Here is a 23,238-nt window from a genome sequence, read left to right as displayed (position 1 = left end):
TCAAAAAGATACATGTACCACAATGTTCATTGCAGCACTATTTACAATTGCCAAGACATGGAAGCAACCTAAACATCCATCGACAGATGAATGGATAAAGAAGGTGTGGCACATATATACAATGGAATATTACTCAGCCATAAAAAGGAATGAAATTGAGTTATTTGTAATGAGGTGGATGGACCCAGAGTCTACCATACAAAGTGAAGTAAGTCAGAAAGGGAAAAACAAATACTGTATGCTAACGCACATATATGGAATCTAAAAAACCGGTACTGATGAACCTAGTGGCAGGGCAGGAGTAAAGACGCAGATGTAGAGAACAGACTTGAGGACACAGAGCGGGAAGGGGAAACTGGGACAAAGTGAGAGAGTAGCACTGACATACATACACTACCAAATGTAAAATGGATGGCTAGTGGGAAGCTGCTCCACAGCACAGGGAGATCAGTTCGATGCTTTGTGGTGACCTAGAGGGGTGGGATAGGGAGGATGGGAGGAAGCCTCAAGAGGGAGGGGATATGGGAATATGTGTACACTTATAGCTGATTCACTTTGTTGTACAACAGAAACTAACACAACATTGTAAAGCAATTATAATCCAATAAAGATATTTTTTTAAATAATATATAAAAAAAGAAACATAGGCAGAACATTCTTTGACATAAGTCACAGCAATTATTTTTTTAGATCTGTCTCCTCAGACAAAGGAAACAAAAGCCAAAATAAACAAATGGGACCTGATTAAACTTGAAAGCTTTTGCACAGCAAAGGAAACTATCAACAAAACAAAAAAAATGAGACTTCCCTGGTAGCGCAATGGTTAAGAATCCACCTGCCAATGCAGGGGACATGGGTTTGAACCCTGGTCCAGGAAGATCCCACATGCCGCACAGCATCTAAGCCCGTGTGCCACAACTACTGAGCCTCTGCTCTAGAGCCCATAAGCCACAACTACTGAGCCCGCATGCCACAAGTACTGAGCCCACACGCCTAGAGCCCATGCTCTGCAGCAAGAGAAGCCACTGCAGTGAGAAGCCCGCACACCGCAATGGAGAGTAGCCCCTGCTCGCTGCAACTAGAGAAAGCCCGTGCGCAGCTATGGAGACCCAATGCAGCCAAAAATAAATAAATTAATTAACTTTAAAAAAAAAAGAAATACAACTGATTTTTTAAAAAACCTACTGAATGGGAAAAATATATTTGCAAATGATATGACTGACAAAGAGTTAATATCCAAATTACATAAGCAGCTCAAACAACTCAATATCAGAACAAACAACCCAATTAAAAAATGAGCAGGAGACCTGAATAGACATTTTTCCAAAGAAGATATAGTCTTCTATATCTTCTTGTGCATGTTGGCTAGTCTTCTTATAGTCAACATGTACATGAAAAGATGCTCAACATTGCTAATCATCAGGGAAATGAAACCAAAACCACAATGTGATATCACCTCACACCTGAAGAATGGCTGGTGTCAAAAAGACCACAAATAACAAAGGTCAGTGAGGACGTGGAGAAAAGGGAACCCTACTTACCCTGCTGGTGGGAATGTAGATTAGTGCAGCCACTATGGAAAGCAGTATGGAGGTTCTTCAAAAAAGTAAACATAGAACTACCATATGAACCAGCAATTCCACTCTTTTTTTCTGCCACGCCATGCAAGATCTTTGTTCCCTGACCAGGGATCGAACCTGTGCCCGCTGCAGTGGAAGCACAGAGTCCTAACCACTGGACTGCCAGGGAATTCCCAGCAATTCCATTCTTGAGTATATATTCAGAGAAAATAAAAACACTAATTTGAAGAGATACATGTACCCCAATGTTCATAGCAGCATTATTTATAATAGCCAAGATATGAAGCAACCTAAGTGTCCATCAACAGAAGACTGGATAAAGAAGATGTGGTATATAATGGAATATTACTCAGCCATAAAGAAGAATGAAAATTTTGCCATTTGCAACAACATGGATGGACTTGGAGGACATTATCCTTAGTAAAATAACTCAGACAGAGAAAGACTGTATGTTATTACTTATATGTGGAATCTAAAAAATGATACAAATGAATGACTATAACAAAATAGAAAACAGACACACAGATGTAGAGAACAAACTAGTGGTAAACAGTGGGGAGGGGGATGGAGGAGGAACAAGATAAGAGTAGGGGACTAAGAGGTACAAACTACTATGTATAAAATAAATATGATACAAGGATATATTATACTGCACAGGGAATATAGCAAATATTTTATAATAACTTTAAATGGAGTATAATCTATAAAAATATTGAATCACTATGTTGTACACCTGAAACTGATATAATATTATAAATAAACTACACTTTAAAAAAAGGTGTCTATTGGGGCTTCCCTCGTGGCGCAGTGGTTGAGAGTCCGCCTGCCAATGCAGGGAACATGGGTTCGTGCCCCGGTCCGGGAAGATCCCACATGCCGCGGAGCGGCTGGGCCTGTGAGCTATGGCCGCTGGGCCTGTGTGTCCGGAGCCTGTGCTCCACAACGGGAGAGGTCCGCGTACCGCAAAAAAAAAAAAAAAAAAAAGGTGTCTATTATTTGATCGAAACAATTAAAGAAACTGTGCTTTAATAATAGTAATTAATGCAAGAATAGTAACTCCATTTTCTATTTCCTATTGCCACCTTTGTTCTGGGCAATTTACAAGCCCAACAGAAGGAATTTTAGCCACTTCTGGGGTGTGACCTTATAGTAGTGATCTTTGTTAGTTTGTTTTGAGCATACACATTTTTTAAAATTATAAGTGTTGTGGGGCTTCCCTGGTGGCACAGTGGCTGAGAATCTGCCTGCCAATGCAGGGGATGTGGGTTTGAGTCCTGGTCCAGGAAGATTCCGCATGCCACAGAGCAGCTAAGCTCGTGTACCACAACTAGTGAGCCTGTGCTCTGGAGCCTGCGAGCCACAACTACTGAGCCTGCATGCCACAACTACTGAAGCCCGCACACCTAGAGCCCATGCTCTGCAACAAGATAGGTCACCATAATGAGAAGCCTGCACACCACAATGAAGAGTGGCCCCCTCTCGCTGCAACTGGAGAAAGCCCACGCACAGCATGGAAGACTCAACGCAGTCAAAAATAAATTAATTAAATAAATTTTTTAAAAAAGTGTTGTGATATCGTGATATCTATCACATACAGAATGCATAAACAAGGTCCTACTGTATAACACAGGGAACTGTATTCAATATCCTGTGATAAACCATAATGGAAAAGAATATGAAGAAGAATGTGCGTGTGCGTGTGTGTGTGTGTGTGTGTGTGTGTGTGTGTGTAACTGAATCACTTTGCTGTACAGCAGAAATTAATACAACATTGCAAATCAACTATACTTGAATAATTTTTTTTTAAAAGTGCTGTGTTGACTGTAAGAAATTTAGGAAGCACTGAAAGCAATGGAAAAATAATGTGGAATCCCTCAGTCCCCCAAAGAAAAACTTAAGAGAAAAAAAAAAAGTCTTAGTCTGTAAAAATCGCTTTAAATTGAGAGCCTCACTGCTAAAGAAAAGCTTCATCCTTCAGCTAACAAAAAGTTGTTTTAGATCACTAATTAAAACAAAACATACATACAAAAGATAACTCAAAAAATTTTAAATCCTTACAGAACTCTCAGGCCCTTGAGGAAATATCCAGTGACTCTCAATCTGAGAAACAGTGGAACTAGTGCTAAGAAAGGTTTCACAGCCATAACTTTTCTTTTGTCTTAATTCAGCACCATCTTGGTTACATCTTTGGTGTTCAACTCCCTGGAACACCAAACCAAAACAAAGAGATATCATAGAATCCACGCTTTCAAGTTTCTGTGTTTCCATTCCTGGAAGACAAAGTCTTGAGGGCTCTAACTCACTTTATTTATTTATTTATTTTTAAAAATTTTACTGGGACTTCCCTGGTGGCACGGTGGTTAGGAATCTGCCTGCCAATGTAGGGGACACAGGTTCAAGCCTTGGTCCGGGAAGATCCCACATGCCGCGGAGCAACTAAGCCCATGTGCCACAACTACTGAGCCTGAGCTCTGGAGCCCGTGAGCCGCAACTACTGAGCCCAAGTGCCACAACTACTGAGCCCAAGTGCCACAACTACTTTAGCACAACTACTGAGCCCAAGTGCCACAACTACTTTAGCACATGCCTAAAGCCCGTGCTCCGCAACAAGAGAAGCCACCGCAATGAGAAGTCCGCACACCGCAATGAAGAGTAGCCCCTACTAGCTGCAACTAGAGAAAGCCTGCACACAGCATCGAAGGCTCAACGTAGCCAAAAATAATAAATAGATTTATTTAAAAAAAAAACTTTATTGAAGTATTGGTCTATTGGTCCTATACAGTAGGACCTTGTTGTTTATTCTAACTCATTTTAAACCACAAAATTCAACAAAGATTCTAAGGGCGATAAGAAAGGCTGACAAAGTGAGACAAATTTAAGTGATGGCAGATGGCAAAAGAGACAGAAAAACAAAGCGGGATCTGAAAAAGCAGACCTTGCGCTGACCAAGAGCCTTAAAATACATCAAAAAAAAAAAAAAACACTCATGAGCATCCATCCCTAAGAACAGCATGAATTACAGCAGAAGAACTGACCCAGTGTCACCAATAAAAGATTAAATTATGCATAATATACCCTCCCTCTCTGGGAAGGCAGGGAAATATGTACATGGGTATTTTGGAAAGTTGCCAGTGAAAATGAAACCTTAAACTTAGGGAATCAGGCAATTAAAAGTTAAAAGGGACTTTAGGGTTTGCCTCTCTTCTAACAGCATACTGAATAAAAGAGGTTGTTAGGAACTCTCAGTGGTTCTCAGTGCTGGTTGTGCACTGGAACTACTGGGATGCTTTAAAAATACTGATGTCTGAGCCCATCCCCAGAGATTGTGATGTAATAGGGCTGGGGTTCAACAAGGGATTGATTAGGATTTTGGTTTTTCTTTAAGCTTTCCAGGTGATTCTAATGTGCAGCCAACTGGGGGAGGCAGTTAAAGGAAGTACACAAAAGTTGCCCAAGTCAACTAAACTTTTTTTTTTTATGAGATCTTCGTTCCTTGACCAGGGATTGAACTGGAGCCCACGGCAGTGAAAGCGCCGAGTCGTAACCACTGGACTGCGAGGGAATTCCCTCATCTAAACTTCTAAGAGCAATCGAGACCCCTAGGGACAGCCTTTCATGGGCACAGCCAACTCCCCTCAGGTCCCATGACTGCACACCCATGTTCTGTCCGACCCACACCACACCCAACTCAAACACAGAGTTTATCTTAGGGTGTCTGCCCTCAAGGAGACCACCTTCCTGCTTCCCTTTCAGCTGATGCCTCAAGAAAGGAGCACACTCTTAAGAAAAGCTTCCTGTAGAAATCTCTGTGAGAATAACATGTTTACAGGTGTTGAGAGACAATCACTTAGTGAATTGGTCATTAGTTCAATAGTTCAAAACTATTTACTTTGTCCTTTCAATGTGACTCGCATGGGGTTGGGGGCAGGGCAGATGGTTAAAAGTTGACCAAGATGAATAAAAGAGGGGTGGGCAAAAAAGGTGATATAGATTATCCACTTGCCCTGGTCTGAGCCATTCCAAGACTCAGGCCTGAAAGTCTGAAGTTAACCTACTGGGCTCTTGACTCACCTGGTGTACCCATGACCATGCCGCCTTTGGTAGATGTCTTTTTTAGGTGATAGGCTCTTACTTCGGCCTCTGTCTCTCCTATTTACCTTAGAGTTGTGCCTGTAACAGACACAGAGGGTAGAGAGGAGAAGAGCTTTTTCAATACAGTGGCTTGTATCATGTCCCTCAAATGATGGAAGAAAAGCTAACAGTTTTAGAACTATAATCCAAATTGAAGAAAATAGAGGGAAGAAGTGGAAGAAAAACAAAGGCATTAGGATACATAAGATTTGATATTAATCTCACTCTAGAGATTCCACATATATAAATATGTAGTTCTAGGGGTCTGAGCTTTACATTAAAAAAAAAAGTAAAGATAATAACAAAGCAAAGACTTTGGAAGAGTTGATGAACAGACATCGCTAAAAGCAAATACCAGCTGTAACCAGGCCCCCACATACACAGGTTATTTCCCGCTGAATTCCCATACTCACGGTTTGCTTGGCCTTGGGGACCGTGACCTTCTGCCCGGGGATCGAGACCTCCTGTCCCGAGACCCTGCTTCTCTGGTGCTCTTCTTGCTGCCATGTCTGGGAGGTGAGGGAGAGGAGCTTCTGGACCTGGAGTAATTCTTCAACCCACGCACTCGCTTTTGCTCAGCTGTCAGAGGACCCTGCAGTCCCTGGCTATGGTCAGAGTTCCTGACCTATATCATCAAGGAAAGGAAGAAAAGTTATTCATAGGAAAATCTAGCAGCTCAGGAGAAGATGCAGTGAAACAAGAAAATGAGTAAGCACTGAGGTTCTGTAAGGAGCCAACTGGGTATACCGATCCCATCACACAGTTATCACTGAGAGCTGTATAAACTGAGGAAAGTTATCCTCAGAACGCCCTAAAAGGATGTATCACCCAACCACCTAAATTGGCTTGGCTCTTTGCTACAGCCGAAGGAGGAGCAGGAGGCAGAATACGGAGGACAGGACCTCAGGTTAAACATACTCAGGGGAAAAAAGGAATCCAGAGGGATGTACATTAATCAGAAAGTCATCAACCCTTAACATGTACGCATTTCATGTAAGTTATATGCAGAGGGATGGACGGAATGCCTAAATGCCCACTGGTAGTTTAGCCTCTCTGCTCAGAGGGCCCTCAGCCATAGTCAGAGGCTCAGGGATAAGGAATGGGCCTGTTCTCCAGTCTGTGCTGCCCAAACTCCCTTCTTTCCGCACGTCTGATTGGCGGCTAAACATGCTCTGTGTCCAAAAAGGTACCCAGGTTGGCACGTTCCAGTCCCACAGTCACTCCCTTTGAGAAGCCCATATCCTTACCTGTAAGCCATATCCAGGGACTTTGGACAAAACAGGGGAAGAATTTGCCATCTTCTTTTGAGATCTAAGAGATTAAAACACATATTCATTGAAAAAGAAAATGCCTAAAGGTCCAGTTTACAGCTCTTGTGCTGAGACGTGCTTCCTGTTTCAAACGTGACCTCTCCCACCTCCCGGCTCTCACATGGGAGTGTGTTTCTCTAGCTTTGCGGGAAGATGCATCAGCACAGTCATGTTTTTACTGAGAAAAACCGTGGGCCTTGCTTTTCAGCCCCAGCGCCCGAGCACATTCTCCTCTCACCTCGTGCTGCTATTCTAGGGACTACGAGTGAGTCAGCAGAGACAGCATTGGCGGCTCCCGCAACGGAGACACACAGAACAGGTCCAGATGGGCCCATTAATGCATTTGGGAAAAAAAAAAAAAAAAAGCCTCCATAAAACCCACGTAAGTCTTGCAGGAATCAAGAGCTGAGATGAAAGTCATATCCAGGACGTCTGACCTAAGACTGACACAGCTACAGCCAGCTCCCCTGGGGGTTTCGCCAACTCCTCCGGGAACTCAAGTGCTAGCTGGCCAGCTCTGGGGGCAGAGGGCCGGTGTGCAAGTGTTCTCCACTGAACCCCCAAACCTGGTGGCTCCTGGCCTGGAGCAAGTATTCAGTTCGTATCTGTGGAATGAATGAGTGAGTGAATCCAGGTGCAGGACGCCGTTCCACACACTCACCTCTCCCGGCCGTGCTCATCCTCGCTGCTGCAACGATCGCTGCCTGAGCTTCTGTGCTTATGTTTCTTGTGCTTCTTTTTCTTCTCCTTCTTTTTCTTCTTCTCCTTTTTTTCCAGACTCATTTGCAACTAGAAAATGCCCAGAACATAACCGCGCAAGATTACTGGGACCCCTGTCAGTCCCTCTGAGGGGACAGGGTCATGTGTAAACTACCTGCCTCCAGGCCTCAGGGTCTACAGGGGTCCAGGACATGATCAGACGTCCCCTGTCGACAAGAGTGGAGGGTCTGGACCCTGGTTGTGCACAAACACCCCTAGACTACTGAACAGACTCTCTGGTGGGTGGGGCTGGGAATCTGTGTTTTCAAACAGTCCCCAGAACCACTGCTTAGGAATTCCCATTTGTCAAAAGACTGCAACTCTGCTGACAGTAATCAGGGACCACAAGATCAATCTTTAAATTTTCCTTACCAACTAATCCAAGGAACAATCACATAATATGTCACATGAGTGATGAATGGGCCCTAAAGGCTTGATACCACCTGATCTCCTGAACACACTGCATGATCATGCTTTCTACAGGCATATCCCAATACCCCTCTTTTTCTGGAAGAATGATAACATGCTGTTTTTCCAACCAAAAGACATAAAAGAGAAAAATCAAGCATAATTAAGCTTTATATGTTAAGATTGCACAAAATCACCAGGAGAAGGTCTCTAAAAGACAAAAATGTTTAAAGCCATGCTGCTTTCCCTCTCGTAAGAGTAAATGGAGAGGAGTTTTCATGTTAAGCAGCTCTTGATGCTTATTTGATGTACTACTTACCAATTCTTTGATTTTCTTCATTTTCACAGGATTATTCAATACCTCTCTTTTTTTCTCTTCTTCTTTCTTCCTAAAGAGAAGTTATAAAAATCATGATTCTTTCTTTCGCAAAAGGGGATTAAACCATTCATTCTACTCTCCATAATTCTATACAGCAATCTTTTTTCTCAGTGCAGGCAGACAGGCCCCATGGTGCAATCTGCATGATTGTGTGGAAGCCAGAAATCTTTCCCAAATCTGCATAAGGGATTGACTATTGTGGGGAAAGTTCACACTGGTTCCCTGTTGTGCAAGAAAGTGAGTTTGGTCTGTTGCTTATTAAGCTTCATGCTCAGGGCTTCCCAACTGGTCAAGTAAATGTATGTCATCTTGTGTATCAAACGTATGCAACATTTCAATACTACCTCCACTGTTTAGCATGATAACCCCTGGGAAATAAACAGAATGGATACCTCTTTCAAGAAGTCTTACTCTCACATAGGGTTCATAGGAGGGTAAACTGGTCAACCTTCCCGGAGGACAATTCGGCAACATTTATCACAGCCTGTACATACTCACAAACTCTTTAGTCTTACAAATGCTTCCTCAAGAATTTGTTACTGAAAGGATATAATCAAGGAAGGTCACTAAAAAGGTGTTCATGTTATAACAATGAAAACTTGGAAACAAGTTAGGGATCCAACAGGAGAATATTAATAAATTATGGTAGAGACTTCCCTGGTGGGCCAGTGGTTAAGAATCCGCCTTCCAATGCAGGGGATGCAGGTTCAATCACTGGTCAGGGAACTAAGATCCCACATGCTGGGGCAACTAAGCCCACACACACCACAGCTAGAGAGCCCACGCACCACAATGAAAGATCCTGCGTGTCGCAACTAAGACCTGATGCAACCAAAAATAAATAAATAAATAATTTAAAAAACAAAACAAAAAAAAAGAAAGGGAAGGTGTCAAAAAAAATGTTTTAAAATAAATAAATAAATTATGGTATATCCATACAATATAGATACTAAAAATGATGTGACAGAAGTATAGTCAGCAACACAGAAAAATGTCCCATATATATGACTAGGTGATAAAAAGGAGTTTATAAAATAATAAGCACAATATTTGTACACCAATGTTCATAGTAGCATTATTCACAATAACCAAAAGGTGGAAATAACCCAAATGTGCACGACAGATGAATGGATTAAAAAATGTGGTATACACATGCAATGGAATATTATTCAGCCTTAAAAAGGAAGGAAATTTTGATACATGCTACAACATGCATGAACCTTGAGGACATTATGCTAAGTAAAATAAGCCAGTCACAAAAAAACAAATATTGAAAGATTTCAACTTTTATGAGTTTCAGAATAGTCCGACTCATAGAAATGTAAAGTACAATAGTTGTTCCCAGGGGCTGGGGGGAAAAGGAAATGAAGAGTTGTTGCTTAATGGATACAGATTTTCAGTTATGCAAGATGAAAAACTTCTGGAGGTTGGTTGCACAACAATTTGGATACCCTTACTACTGAATTATATATATACTTAAAATGGTTAAAATGGTAAATTTTATGTCATGTGTATTTTACCACAGTTTTTAAAAAGAAGGAAATTCTGACACATGCTGTAACACAAATGAACCTTGATGACATTATGCTGAGTGAAATAGGTCAGTCACAAAAGGACAAATACCATATGATTCCACTTATATGGGTAACTACAGTAGTTACATTCATAGGGACAGAAAGTAGAAGTGGCTGCCAGGAGCTGGGAAGAGGAGAGAATGGGGACTTACTGTTTAATGAGTATAAGGTTTCAGTTGTGAAGATGAAAAAGTTCTGGAGAAGGATAGGTAGTGGTGATGGTTGCACAATGCTGTGAATATACTTACTGCCACTGAAATGTACACTTAAAAATAGTTAAAATGGGACTTCCGTGGCGGCGCAGTGGTTAAGAATCTGCCTGCCAATGCAGGTGACATGGGTTCGAGCCCTGGTCCAGGAAGATGCCACATGCCACGGAGCAACTAAGCCTGTGCACCACAACTACTGAGCCTGTGCTCTAGACCCCACGAGCCACAACTACTGAGCCCACGCGGCACAACTACTGAAGCCCATGCGCTCTAGGGCCTGTGCTTCGAAACAAAAGAAGCCACCGCAATGAAAAGCACGCACACCGCAATGAAGAGTAGCCCCCGCTCGCCACAACTAGAGAAAGCCCATGTGCAGCAGTGAAGACCCAATGCAGCCAAAAATAAATAAATTTATTAAAAAAAACCCAAACATGTACTCATGATACAATGTGAGTGTGGGAAGAGTGCCTGCTCACATTTGTACGCTGGTGAGTTTAAGGAACTTGAAAAAAAAAGAAAAAAAAAGTTAAGATGGTAAATTTTATGTTATGTATATTTTACTACAATTAATTAATTAAGACGCTAACAAAATGGGAGAAAATATTTACATATAAATATATATCTGTAATATATAGATAACTTTAAAAGAATTTTCAAAAGAAATGTAAATAAGAAATAAACATTTTTTAATGTTCAACCTTACACACTTGAAATAAAATAATGAAAATTAAAAACAAAAACAAAAAAAACGCACCACATGATTTCATTTAACACCCAAAATGCAACTCTACTTGATCTGTTACATATCAGGGTTAAATAAAATTCTAAAGTTTCTTTTCAAAGGGTTCTGCTGCAAAAAGCAAACAAAAGGGAGGGGTAGAGGGGAGGGGAAAAGGCCTATTCAACCCCCCAGCCAACTCTACACATATCCCCCAATTTCTAAGAAGCTGCCAGTCTTTCTCACCTTGCTTCTACCTCTTATTTTTGTTTAAGCGCCAAAGGTAAGTGAATAAATTTGGTCTGGCCTGGTACATTTACCAATCTCTTCCCAAACAGCCTAGTTCAGGCACCCTTAATAGAGCCTCCTTTTCAACATCAGAAGCCCAAATGGAGACAAATCCTTTTACATGGCAGACAAAAGCCAACAGGAAACCAACTGCAAAGCGAGAGGTGAGATAACATCTCTGCTAAGCATCTCTGTAATAAAAACCCCCTTCTCAGCCGCTCATCAGTACCTGATGATGAAGAGCGGATCCTCCCGGATTTTGCTGGCCATGTCAAGAAGGGAATTGGCACCTGATGGGGCAAAGATAGAGCCTGGGAGGAGTCCTGTCTCAGAAGAACAGCCTGCCTCCTTCTCCTCCATCTTCTCAAAAACGTATTTGTCAATGGGACGCCCCAGCAAGTACTCATCACGGTTCACCATCCCACCAGGACCCTGGTACATCCAGTCCAATTTTTCTTCCTTTTTCCTAGTTGAAGAAAAAAAAAAATACAGTCAAAGAAAATGTAGACTTCTCAAACCTACACACAAAACCTGAACATGAGGGATAGATAAGCACAGCTGGGGGAATCCCCTGGCGGCCCAGTGGTTAGGACTCCATGCTCTCACTGCCAAGGGTGCAGGTTTGATCATTGCTGGTCAGGGAACAAGGATCCTGCAGGCCTCAAGGCGTGGCCAAACTTTAAAAAAAAAAAAAAGGCACAGCTGGTCAGAACTGGACTCATTCTACAGGCCCCTTAGCAAGGGCTAAACACCACACTCCATGGGGCACTTGGGAAGAAACGGTAATTGCTGTCATGGAGTTTACATTTTAGGAGAGAGATCATTTCCACACACCTAAAGCAATTTCTGAGGAAAAAAAAGTTCCTCAGCCTGTGGCATGGATCTTCTGCTCAGGGTTTCTCAAGTCTCCTTTACAAAGTCTTTATGTTGTGCTTTCATTTCGAGGATAATCTGAAAGAGCTAACATGCATGTTCTGGATCAGCTCATCACCAAAACGATTTCAGTGACCACATATGCAGTTGTGTTTACTGTGTGTTTTGGTGCTTATTGTCACCTTGGCACCAGTGGTAATATACTACATTCGAGGGGATAATGAGAAAAGACCAGCAATAACAAGTTATGCTTTCAAGCCAAAAGAGGGAAGCCAAATTATGTCACAGTATCATGCCAAATATTTTCCTGTGGTTCTAAGAGAAAAAAAGTGGTGAGAAAATTGAGCCTTCACACAACAGACAGTAAAGGTGTGCTGAATTCATTCATAAGAGCATGTGTTGGAGCAGCCAATATCACATTCACACTACAAGTAGCAAAGTAGGTTCATCGAAACAATATTATCTATAACATTAGGTGCAATGGTTTTTGACTATGACTTTTAAATTTTGTATATTTATTTTTGTTTAAGATTATATAACAACTATGAGCATAAATAATACCTTCCTAGTTATATCTTTGCATATATTTTTAATAAAAATAATTTAAACCAATAATAGAGGGTCTAACCCTTCAGATTTCTTTTCCTATTATAAGGATTGGCTTGAGAAACACTATAGTCTATGATTAAGAATTGATTGTGGGGCTTCCCTGGTGGTGCAGTGGTTAAGAATCCGCCTGCCAATGCAGGGGACACGGGTTTGAGCCCTGGTCCAGGAAGATCCCACATGCTGCGGAGCAACTGAGCCCGTGTGCCACAACTGCTGAAGCCCGCGTGCCTGGAGCCTGTGCTTCCCAACGGGAGAAGCCTCCACAATGAGAGGCCCATGCACCACAACAAAGAGTAACCCCTGCTCAACGCAACTGGAGAAAGCCTGAGTGCAGCCAACAAAGACTCAGTGCAGCTATAAATAAATAAATTTATTAAAAAAAAAAAAGAATTGATTGTGGGCCACAGGGGTCAGGCTCCACCCAGCTTACCCAACCTCACTCACACCACTGGGGTCAAGATGGAGGAGCAAGAGTGAGAGCCGTGCCCCGGAGAACTATGTGGAAGACTGTGGTGGGGCCTTTATGATGGGTACCACAGGTAGTAGTGTCTTTTATGCAATTAAAGGTTTTCACCATTCTCCAGTGGGAGTAAACCAGAGACTACGTGGGAGTTTGACAGCTATTAAAACCAGGCCTCCGGGCTTCTCTAGTGGCGCAGTGGTTGAGAGTACGCCTGCCGATGCAGGGGACACGGGTTCGTGCCCCAGTCTGGGAAGATCCCACGTGCCGCGGAGCGGCTAGGCCCGTGAGCCATGGCCACTGAGCTTGCACGTCTGGAGCCTGTGCTCCGCAACGGGAGAGGCCACAACAGTGAGAGGTCTGCATACCGCCAAAAAAAAAAAAAAAAAAAAGAAAGCAGGCCTCCACAGTTGGGAGGTGGCTTTGCAGTTTGGGGAGGTCTGTTTTCCATGATTCTCTGCTGGATGGTGCATGTTAGAAAGACCTCTGGAATTCTGTCACAAGTGCAGCCTTCACAGGAGTCACACTGGCAGCCAAAAGGGACCAGTGGCCACAGTTGTTGGGTCAGCTGTGACTGGTGGCATTCTCCTAGGGTTAATTGGAGGAGCTGGTATCTTACTGACAAGATCTGCCTCTGTGTAGTTTCCCAATGGCCCTCGGTTTGCTGAAGATCCCTCCCAGGTGCCTTCAACTCAGTTACCACCCTCACCTTTTGGAGACTATCAACAATATCAATGACTTCTTTCCCAGAATTTCTTTAACAGAATAAGCTGTAATTCAAGAAGGATTTTGGAAGATCAAGATACAATGTATTTTTAAATCACAGGTGAGACAACCATGGCCAAATAGGCTATTAAGAGATATTGAGCACTTTTTTCTATTTAAAGGAACATGGGGGATGGGTGTAAGAAGACAATACAGTTATTTATTCACAGTTGGACTGTATTTATAATCAAAATACATGTCTAACAGCCTTAAAAGAAACTGTAATAAGTGCTTAGAAGATGAAGAACCAAGGGACAAATAACAGTGAAACACAACCATCATTTCCTTGGAGACTTCTCTGCCTGGTTTTGTGTGTTCTGTTATTCAAACAATAAAAAACTCCTGGGGGTTGGAGGGAACTGACTGTGAAAGGCAGACTACATAAGAGCTTAAAGAGGTCTAAGCAAGAAGATCAGTGGTGACTAGAATATTCTGGCAAGCTCATTTTCCTGAAAGGCAGTATAACATAATGGTTAAGAGCACAAGCTCTGGAGTCAGGCAACATGGATTTGAATCCCGGCTCTAAAGCCAAGCAACTCATCTGAGCACTGGTGTCCTCACCTGTAAAATGGGGATAAAAGAGTACCTGCCTCATAGGGTTGTTGGGGATTAAATAAGTCAATGAATTTTTAAGGTGTTCAGAAGAGTGCATGGCACAAAGTAAGTACTAAATAAACACTAGCTAGTCTGTTTTGTTTTGTCTTTGTTTTACTTCAAGGGCAACTCATCAACTGGCAGAAGAAACATAAATGTATTGAGATAAAATATGTACTTCATAATTTCTTTGCCCCTCCTATCCCATAACCTACCCTGTAGTTGTGTCATGTCTTCTTACCCTGGCGATAATCACTGATGTTCCCACTAGCTAGTCTTTTTATTCTCTATGTATGTGTTTTGTATCTCCCACCAGGTTTTTTTAAACTCCTAGATGGCTGGAATGAATCCCAGACAGTTGCCTAATATGTTCAGTGTTTGACAATTCATGGGCAATGGGTCTGGAACTGGCAGTACTTTTTGAATGAAAAGCAGGTCTCAGTGATCGAGTAGGGAGGGATCCTAAAAGGACTTGTCAAAGATGGCTCAAGGGATCATGTCTATGCATGCCTGACACGAATGCAGATGGGGAAACTGGAAATAAATATTTGTTTATTCATTTGTAAACAATGACTTGGCACATTTCCTATGTGCCAGGCAGAGCAAGAAGGTCAGAAAGATGACAAAGATTCAGGCAGCTGAGTTGCTCACAGGCTACCAGATGAGGCACAGAGGTCAACTAATTACTGAACAGTGCTGCTGAGCGCTAAGTATGTGATGGGTAACTGTGGGACACTTGAAGCAGAACTGCCTGAATTAAAAAAAAAAAAAAAGAACTGCCTGAATATACAGAGGTACAAGAGTTTGTGTGGGATAAACGTGGGAGTCGTCAGCATGCAGCAGACACTGGTACCACAGGAGTGAAGGGAGAAGAACAGTGAGCCTTGGGAAGCAGGAGCAGTTACTGGATGAGGGAAAAGAAGCTAAGCAAGTGAATAAAAGAGAAGAGACAGTATGAAGAGGTAGGAGGGCCAGGAATATGCAGGCAAAGGAGCAAGACGTATCCAGAAGAAAGGATAGATAAAATGAAGACAGACACTTCTATAAAGTAGTATTTTCAGGGCTACAGCTACTCTTAAAAGGACTCAACTAATATCAGTCCTGCTCAGGCCCTCCAGTAAGAGAACATGTTGTATCGCTGAGATCCAGTGCCACTGGACTTGACCTGGTTCCGCCACTACCCAGGTGGGTAAACATGCAAATTACTTCTGTGCACTTCCATATCCTCACGTCTAAAATGGAGCTAGTAACTGCCATTTCTCATCATTTTTAAAGTGAGACCCTCTCTCTGAGTTTTTAAATGAGAGAACATTTGGGGTAAAAGTCATATAAAAACCAAATGGTGTATAGATTTTTGCTGTTGCTATCACTAAGGATATAGAACAGGTTCTCAATTGAGGCTGCCCATGAGGATCACCCGGGGAGCTCTTAAAGTATCCAGATGCCCTCGCCCCAGACCCCCGCTGCTAATCTTAGAGAGTCTGCTTGGGTGGGAATCACTCCCATCTTCATTTATCTAATCTTCCAAGGACACCCTAAAGTGCAAGCGTTGAAAAATGCTGGTAAAGAAAACACAATTTTCTAATATTATCAGTAAATACTTAAACAACATTCTACTGCAAAGAGGGATTTGGATGGAGATCAAGGATAACATGCATATTGAGGTTTCTTCTTTGTTCTAAGAGAGCTGTATAATAAACACAGAAAAGATTATCTGAACCATACAAGTGAATTGTTAAATAGCAAAGGGTTGTATTGGATAAATGAAAAGCACGACACTATGCAAAGAACTACACAAACCAGTCAGCTGGACAAGCAGATCGTCTAAATACATCTGCAAGTAAAGACCAAAAAAAGGGACCTACGTGCTAACCTTTGAGTTTCATAACATTGGAGAATATGTGAGGGGGCAAAAATATCAAAAGAATATAAAATCACCTTCCTCCCATTCCCAACAGACAAGAGAGCATGAGGGTCAGCAACAGGATATACACTGACTCCCGGCTCTGAAGCTGCTCATCTATACTCTGACCTCATTAATTAGACTCTGCAAAGCCCAAATTTCTGACGTATCAGGCACAGAATATGTAATGCTTGGCTGAATAAAAATTTCAAAATAATTTTTTACTTATGGTTAGTGGGAAAGTAAACTCTTATAACTAATGGCTATTCCGTCTAAAATTGACATTTGTTTTAAAATCAAGCGTTCAAAAAATCTCAAAACTCACATATAAAAATGTCATATAAGCTGCCCAGGAATTAATTCAAATGTGTGAAATTTATTTAGTTTAAATTATAAAGAATATAATTTATACAAAGTATATAAAGTAAAATAATTTAATGTGTATCTATGGTTAAAAAAAACTTATAAAATTTCATTATTTTACCTCATTTTATATATTAATGCCCTAAATATATTGTGCTGTACTTTAAAAACTCCAAGACTCCATTTATTTTAAAACATTTCAAATTTTATACTTAAGTCAGAATGGCCTTCTGCCAATCCTGAAAGAATGTATACATATATACAATGGAATATTACTCAGCCATAAAAAGGAACGAAAATGGGTCATTTGTAGAGATGTGGATGGATCTACAGACTGTCCTACAGAGTGAAGTAAAAGTAAATCAGAAAGAGAAAAACAAATATCGTATATTAACACATATATATGGAATCTAGAAACATGGTACAGTTGAACCGGTTTGCAAGGCAGAAATAGACACACAGATTTAGAAAACAAATGTATGGACACCAAGCGGGGGAAATGGGGGGGGTGAACTGGGAGATCAGGATTGACATGTATACACTAATATGTATAAAATAGGTAACTAATAAGAACATGCTATATAAAAAATAAATAAAATAAACAAACAAAAAGAAAGAATGTAATTGTTATCCTGCCTAAATTCCATAATGCCATTTCCACGAACTGAAACTAAGTCTCTCTCTCTCTCTCACACACACACATGCCTCTGAATGTCACAAATCCTCCTGTCATGAAATTACTAAGGAAAAGTCCTGTATATCCAACAGGGGAAGTATGTCACATGTCACCCTGGAGACTTGCCCACTAGGATATGAACAAGGGATAGTACAGATAAGTCAATTTTAGTCTATCTGGAGTTTTTATTCAATTCTGATTTAGGAATGCACTGCATATTTTTTTTAAATTAAAAAATGCCGATTTATTGGTGATCGTTGCAGTGAAGACGTGGGTTTTCTCGGATTTGTTTTTTTCATACAGAATACAGTTTGTTGTTATTATATGCACATTTTACTGAAACTTAATCAGGAAGTCAAACAAGAAAGCAATAGCTCTTACCAGAAACAAAATTTCAAGTATATTAAAATAAGTCAGAGATTATAAATAGCTTTAGTATATTCACTACTCATTGCTTTTCACTGTTTTAAAAAAACAATTCCCAAAGAATAATTTTACATTTGATTTTAAAGCAGGTGATTTTTAACTATATTTTCTTACATTTAAGATTTACAAAAAATATGTATGTACAGATTGTTTTATGTTCTTGGGATAAAAAAAAACATATTGACGACTCCCAATTTCCACTGAATACTACCTGTACTCTCAAACATGACATTTGAAGACCTTCACTTTTCATTAGCTGCAGAAAAAGTACGTTGAACATTTAGAAACAAGAAAGAGTAAAGAAAATAGAGATGGAAATTTGGATCGGCTTTAAAAAAAAAAAATTGGGGCGCTCTCACAACACCTAGCTTCTATCCAGTGCTAACTCCATTAGTGCCACCATAGACCACCTCCCTGGCTCAAGAAACCTCCCTCTGAGAACAAGTTAGACTTTGCTTTTGCCCTCCCTGGGCCGTGGAACCTCCGCTTGAGAGCACCCTCCCCACTGCGCGGCCACTTCCCGGTCAAGAGCCCCGGCTGGACCCGGAGCTGATCTCGCCTTATTAAATTACAGAAATCAGTAAAGAAGAACATTCCCACTGTCTATCCTCACACCCCAGATTAGAATCCCAGGTTCCGGGAAACCTGCACTGCATATTTTATGCTTTTAATTTTTCTCAGAACACATTTATTCCCATCCCCTCTTATGAGATGGGTAGAGTAATTATTGTCTGTTACTCCTATCCTATATTATACAAGAGGAAACTGAAGTCAGGGAATATCGAATGAGACTGTCCACATTCACACAGCTTTTACTGACAGACACACCATCTACCTCCTTCCACGGGACCTCTCTGCCTCCCTAAAATAAGCCTGCAATCCATAAATAAACAAAAGCAGGACTGAGGCCTCAACACGTACTGAGAAGCAGGGTATAGGCAATCATCCTCAGCCACAGGTGTTTGGCAATCATCTACCATGAACTTGGTCTACACTAAGCCCTTTACATGTCATCTCATTTGATCCTCAACAAACCTTAGGAGTTGGGTACTCTCATTCCCCCGGTTCTACCAAGGTAACCAAGGCTCCCAAACTTGCTCCCAGTTACACAGCTAGGCTAGTCCATGCCATGCCAGCCTCAGAACCCAGGCCAGTCTGATTCCAAACTCACGCTCTTAACCAGCTATTATGCAACAACTGGACGATGCACCTGCAGGCAGTTCTGCAATTCCCCACACACCAAGACACCCCCAGGCCAAATCGCTCCAGCTCCTCACGTACTTGACAGCTCCAACGTCCTCCGCGTAGCGCTGCATCTCCTCCCGGGCCCTCTCCTCCCGCAGCTCGCGCTGAAGCTCCTCAATCTTTTTCCGCTCAGCCTCATGCTTCTGCTCAGCTTTCCACACTTTCTCCACATTGCGGAGGGTCTGCGGGTGCCAGCTCTTCTTCAGATTCTGAGGTAAATGAAAGGAGGGAGAAAACAATGCGGGCAGTGGGTGGGTGGTGAGTATAACTGGCCCTCCCTTTCCCACCCCTATATTCATGCCAAGGCAGGCATGTAAGGGCAAGACGTCTTTAACAATGGCAAGGTTGGCACCCAAAAATCTCACACATGGCGGGGCGGGAGAGAGGTTGTTCAAGTACATAAAGCTTCAGGATAAAACAGGCCCCTCCGAGATTCCCTTCAAATACTTCTATCCTTAAATGTGTGAGTCTGACTTCTACTGGCCATGCCTGAAGTGAGGGTTGGTGATGACAATACAGGAGGAATGGGGTAGAGAAGCAGGAAAGTATAGACTCTGAAAGGCAAAAGAATTCAAGTGCCTTTGGCACTGGACGTTCATTCTTATGAACACAGCCTTCTTTTCCTTGAGTCCACTTAACGTGCCTTAAACTTGCATGGTTTACAACCCCACCTAGTACCTCTTTCAACCTTCCTTCCCAAGAATCTCCCCCTGGTTCTGATCTTCCTCCTCACCCTCAAGGAATGCTTCTCCTCTCCCTCCTCCCCATGAGCCACTGCTTTGGTTCAGCTTCCCAACCAGGAAAGGTTTCCTGGAGGAAGTGACATCCAAGGATAATTATAAATTAGCCCAGTGATGCAGGAAGCGGGAAGGAGTGGGGTAGCTTTCCACACAGAGGTAACAGCACACACAACTGCCGGCCCAGTGGTGAGAAAGAACAAATAATTCAGCATGGCTGGAGATAGGAGAGCAAGCTGATGGGAAGGGGCTCAAGATGAAGCCAACTAAGAAAGCAACAGATTAAGGGCCTTATAAGCCATGTTAAGGGATTGGATTTTATCCTGTTGACAGTAGAAAACACTAAACATTCATATGCAGGTGGGAGGCATGACCAGCCTAGCATGTAAAGAATGGATTGGAGAGGATCAGGATTGAAAACCAGGAGACCAGTTAAGAAACCTAAATGAGGGAACTGCCTGGTGGTCCAGTGGTTAGGACTCCGTGCTCCCACTGTAGGGGGCAGGGTTCAATGCCTGGTCAGGGAACTAAGATCCTACATGCTGCTCAGTGTGGCCAAAATAATTTTTTTTTTTTTTAATGAGGGCTTCCTTTTCTCTCTCTCTTCTTGTACTCCCTTTCCCCTCATCAGGTTGTTCAGTCCTTCCTCCCTTCCTCCCCAACCCTCCACCTTGTCCTAATGGTCCTCGTCTCTCGCCTTCAATATGGGTGATTTTGCCTCCCAGGGAACATTTGGCAATGTCTGTAGACAGTTTTGGTTGTCACAACTGAAGGAGAAAGGTGCTACTGGCTAGAGGCCAGGGATGCTGCTACATGCACAGGACCACACACACAACAAAGAATTATCTCCAGCCCAAAATGTCAATAGCACTGAGGCTGAGAAACTCTGGATTAGAGCTTTCCTATCCCTAAATGCAGCTACTTGAAGACAGTAAGTCAGAAGAACCTTGATGGTATCTTGGAACTCATTCTAACTGATAACACCTGACAAACTCTAATATAGCTACTGGACAGGTGGCTAAACGAATCTATTTGCTGATTCAATTAGCTACACTTTCAGGAGATTAGCATTTTTCTGATCTTGCACCATGCTCTTATGGGTACATTTGCCCAATTCGGAGGCTTAGCCCCCTACAAATGAACTATACAGTTTAAGAGAAATAGCCACACAACTTATATTAAGTGCTATGAATTCAGAAGAAAGCTCTGCCACTACAGATCAGAATGCAGCACTGAAGAAGGAGTGGAAGTCAGAAAAGTGAACATGAGGAAGATCTTCCGTGACCCCAGGACATGGCTCAGGGACGAGGAGAACGGGGGCACAAATCACCCCTACTACAGCCCAGGACATGACTGAACTCCTAGCTGAGGAAAGGAGATGTATCCCAAGACAAGATATACAAAACAAAGTGACACGTCCTCCATACCTGCCTCCTTTCCTAGCCATGGTTCCAACCGCCCCCGAGTCTTCCCAGAATTTCCAGCCAGAAGAGCTCCCTGTCAACAAACACCATCTCCCCTCCTTGGCGACCCACCTCACATATCTTCCCAAGTCTCCGCCCGGTCCCTCATGGCCTTAGTTATCCGTCCCCTGTCCAGTGCTACAGCTCCCTGTCCCCAACGGCTGCGTTGCAAGAATACCCACTGCCACCCCCACCAATTTCCGTCCCCAGCCTCAGTCGGTCTCCGGCCTCAGTCTTGCCCCAGCCCTGGGCTCCCTCACTTACCAGGTCTCCGCCCCCCATGATGGTGGAGAGCCTGGAAGACTCAGGAAGGATCGAGGCGAAACGCAGAGAAAGAGTTCAGCTACGACCTCCGGAGATCTGATCCCGGGGACGACTGGCTACCACTTTCACTGCCCGATCCAGAGACCACTTCCGGGAGGGCGTTGTATTAGAGCGACTGCGTCGCGGTACCATGACGTTTAATACTCGCTGTCGCGCTGCGTGGCGGTAGCGTCACGTGCAGCTTCGCAGGTTGCGGCCGTGATATCGCGGGATCTGTGGTTTCACTTTGGTCGCCTCGGGTTGGCTCCTCCCCTGATTTCTGGAGTAGTGAGTTAAAACGCTGCGGCTGTTTCGAGTTACAATTGGTCCTGGGCCTAGCCCGGCGGTTCGGTTGCCATGGCGACGCACCGCGGCGTCCCCCTCGGAGCTCCACTCGGGGCCTCCCTAGCGAAGCCCCAGCGTGGATCAGCCTGGGCCTCCCGGAATTTCTAAACGGCCTTTCAAATCCGCAGTCTCCTCAAACCTCGACTCACAGCCAACCCCCTTACTCCAGGCGTATTTTACGGAGTTAAATAGAAACCATCGAACCGAAATTCCATCAGCTTCCCTGCACCAAACCTTTAGAATCTGCCAGCTTTCCCCTTTCCTTCCCCTTCGTTTACGATGCAAGAAGCATCCCTCCTAATCTAAGGCACGGCGGTTCATCTGCTCGGATCCCACCCCTCGCATCTGGTATTACTCAATTCCTCCCTCTCTCCTCTATCTCCCTAAGTATTGGTTCTTTGTCATCATCATTTTAGATACGCTCAGTTGATCCTTAAAAAAGAAAAAAGCTCATGTCTTTCCCCCAGCTGCTGCACTCTCCTCTCCGTCTTTAGCGAACTTGAAACAAGTTGTCTCCACTTCGGAGACAAGATGCTTGCACTTCGGAGACAAGATGTTTCCGCTTCATCTTCTGCTTAACCTAAACCCTCCGCTCAACTATTCTTCCCGTGATCTTCAGTAATACCCCTGTATTTAAATCAAAAAACACATTTCATCCTCATCTGGACTACCCCTAGCCTTTGGTATTGAGGAGCACTCTCTCCTTATCGAAACACTTTTCACTTGACTTCTTCCCATCACTCTCCAAATTTTCCTTCTCTAGATCCTTCTCAGGGAACATTTTCTTGTTTTCTTCCTCATCCGTTCTGTCTTAGGTCCTTTCACCTAAGGTGAAAGGTGCTCTCCTTGGGTGATCTCATCTACTCACAGGGTTTCAGTTACCATCTATATGCTAATGAATCCCAAATTCATTAGCTCCACTCATAGCCCTCTTTCAAGCTCCAGGGTTTTAAGCCTGGCTATTAGTCATTTCCAACTGGACATCTGGAAGTCACTTAAACTAAATGTGTTATCTCACCTATACTTACTCCCCCAATCCCCTACTACCACCACTTCTCCATCCAGACGTCATTCTTAGATCTCTCCCTCATCTCCAACATCCAATCAACAAGATTCTAAC

The 23,238-nt window shown here is 42.8% G+C and overlaps 1 protein-coding gene and 1 pseudogene across 2 annotated transcripts in view; one reads left to right on the top strand and one right to left on the bottom strand.

Moving 5' to 3' along the window:
* The window catches only part of CWC25 (CWC25 spliceosome associated protein homolog), a 33,229-nt gene extending 11,346 nt beyond the window's left edge, over positions 1–21,883 (bottom strand). For both annotated transcript variants that reach the window (XM_059997318.1, XM_059997319.1), the window contains exons 1-8: positions 21,735–21,883; positions 19,307–19,479; positions 11,586–11,822; positions 8,508–8,577; positions 7,683–7,810; positions 6,959–7,022; positions 6,125–6,336; positions 5,652–5,750 (exon numbers count right to left, since the gene is read on the bottom strand). In XM_059997318.1, coding sequence (XP_059853301.1) covers positions 5,652–5,750; positions 6,125–6,336; positions 6,959–7,022; positions 7,683–7,810; positions 8,508–8,577; positions 11,586–11,822; positions 19,307–19,479; positions 21,735–21,752 — 1,001 coding nt within the window. In that variant the 5' untranslated portion in view covers positions 21,753–21,883. The remainder of the gene's footprint in view (positions 1–5,651; positions 5,751–6,124; positions 6,337–6,958; positions 7,023–7,682; positions 7,811–8,507; positions 8,578–11,585; positions 11,823–19,306; positions 19,480–21,734) is intronic.
* Positions 13,298–14,036, top strand: LOC132414616 (mitochondrial import inner membrane translocase subunit Tim17-A-like; annotated as a pseudogene).
* Positions 21,884–23,238: the final 1,355 nt, after the last annotated feature.

This window comes from Delphinus delphis, chromosome 19 (assembly GCF_949987515.2).
Source record: "Delphinus delphis chromosome 19, mDelDel1.2, whole genome shotgun sequence".
NCBI classification, from domain to species: Eukaryota; Metazoa; Chordata; class Mammalia; order Artiodactyla; family Delphinidae; genus Delphinus; species Delphinus delphis.
Note: the sequence above shows the minus strand (reverse complement) of the source record. Positions and strands in the feature narration are given on the sequence as shown.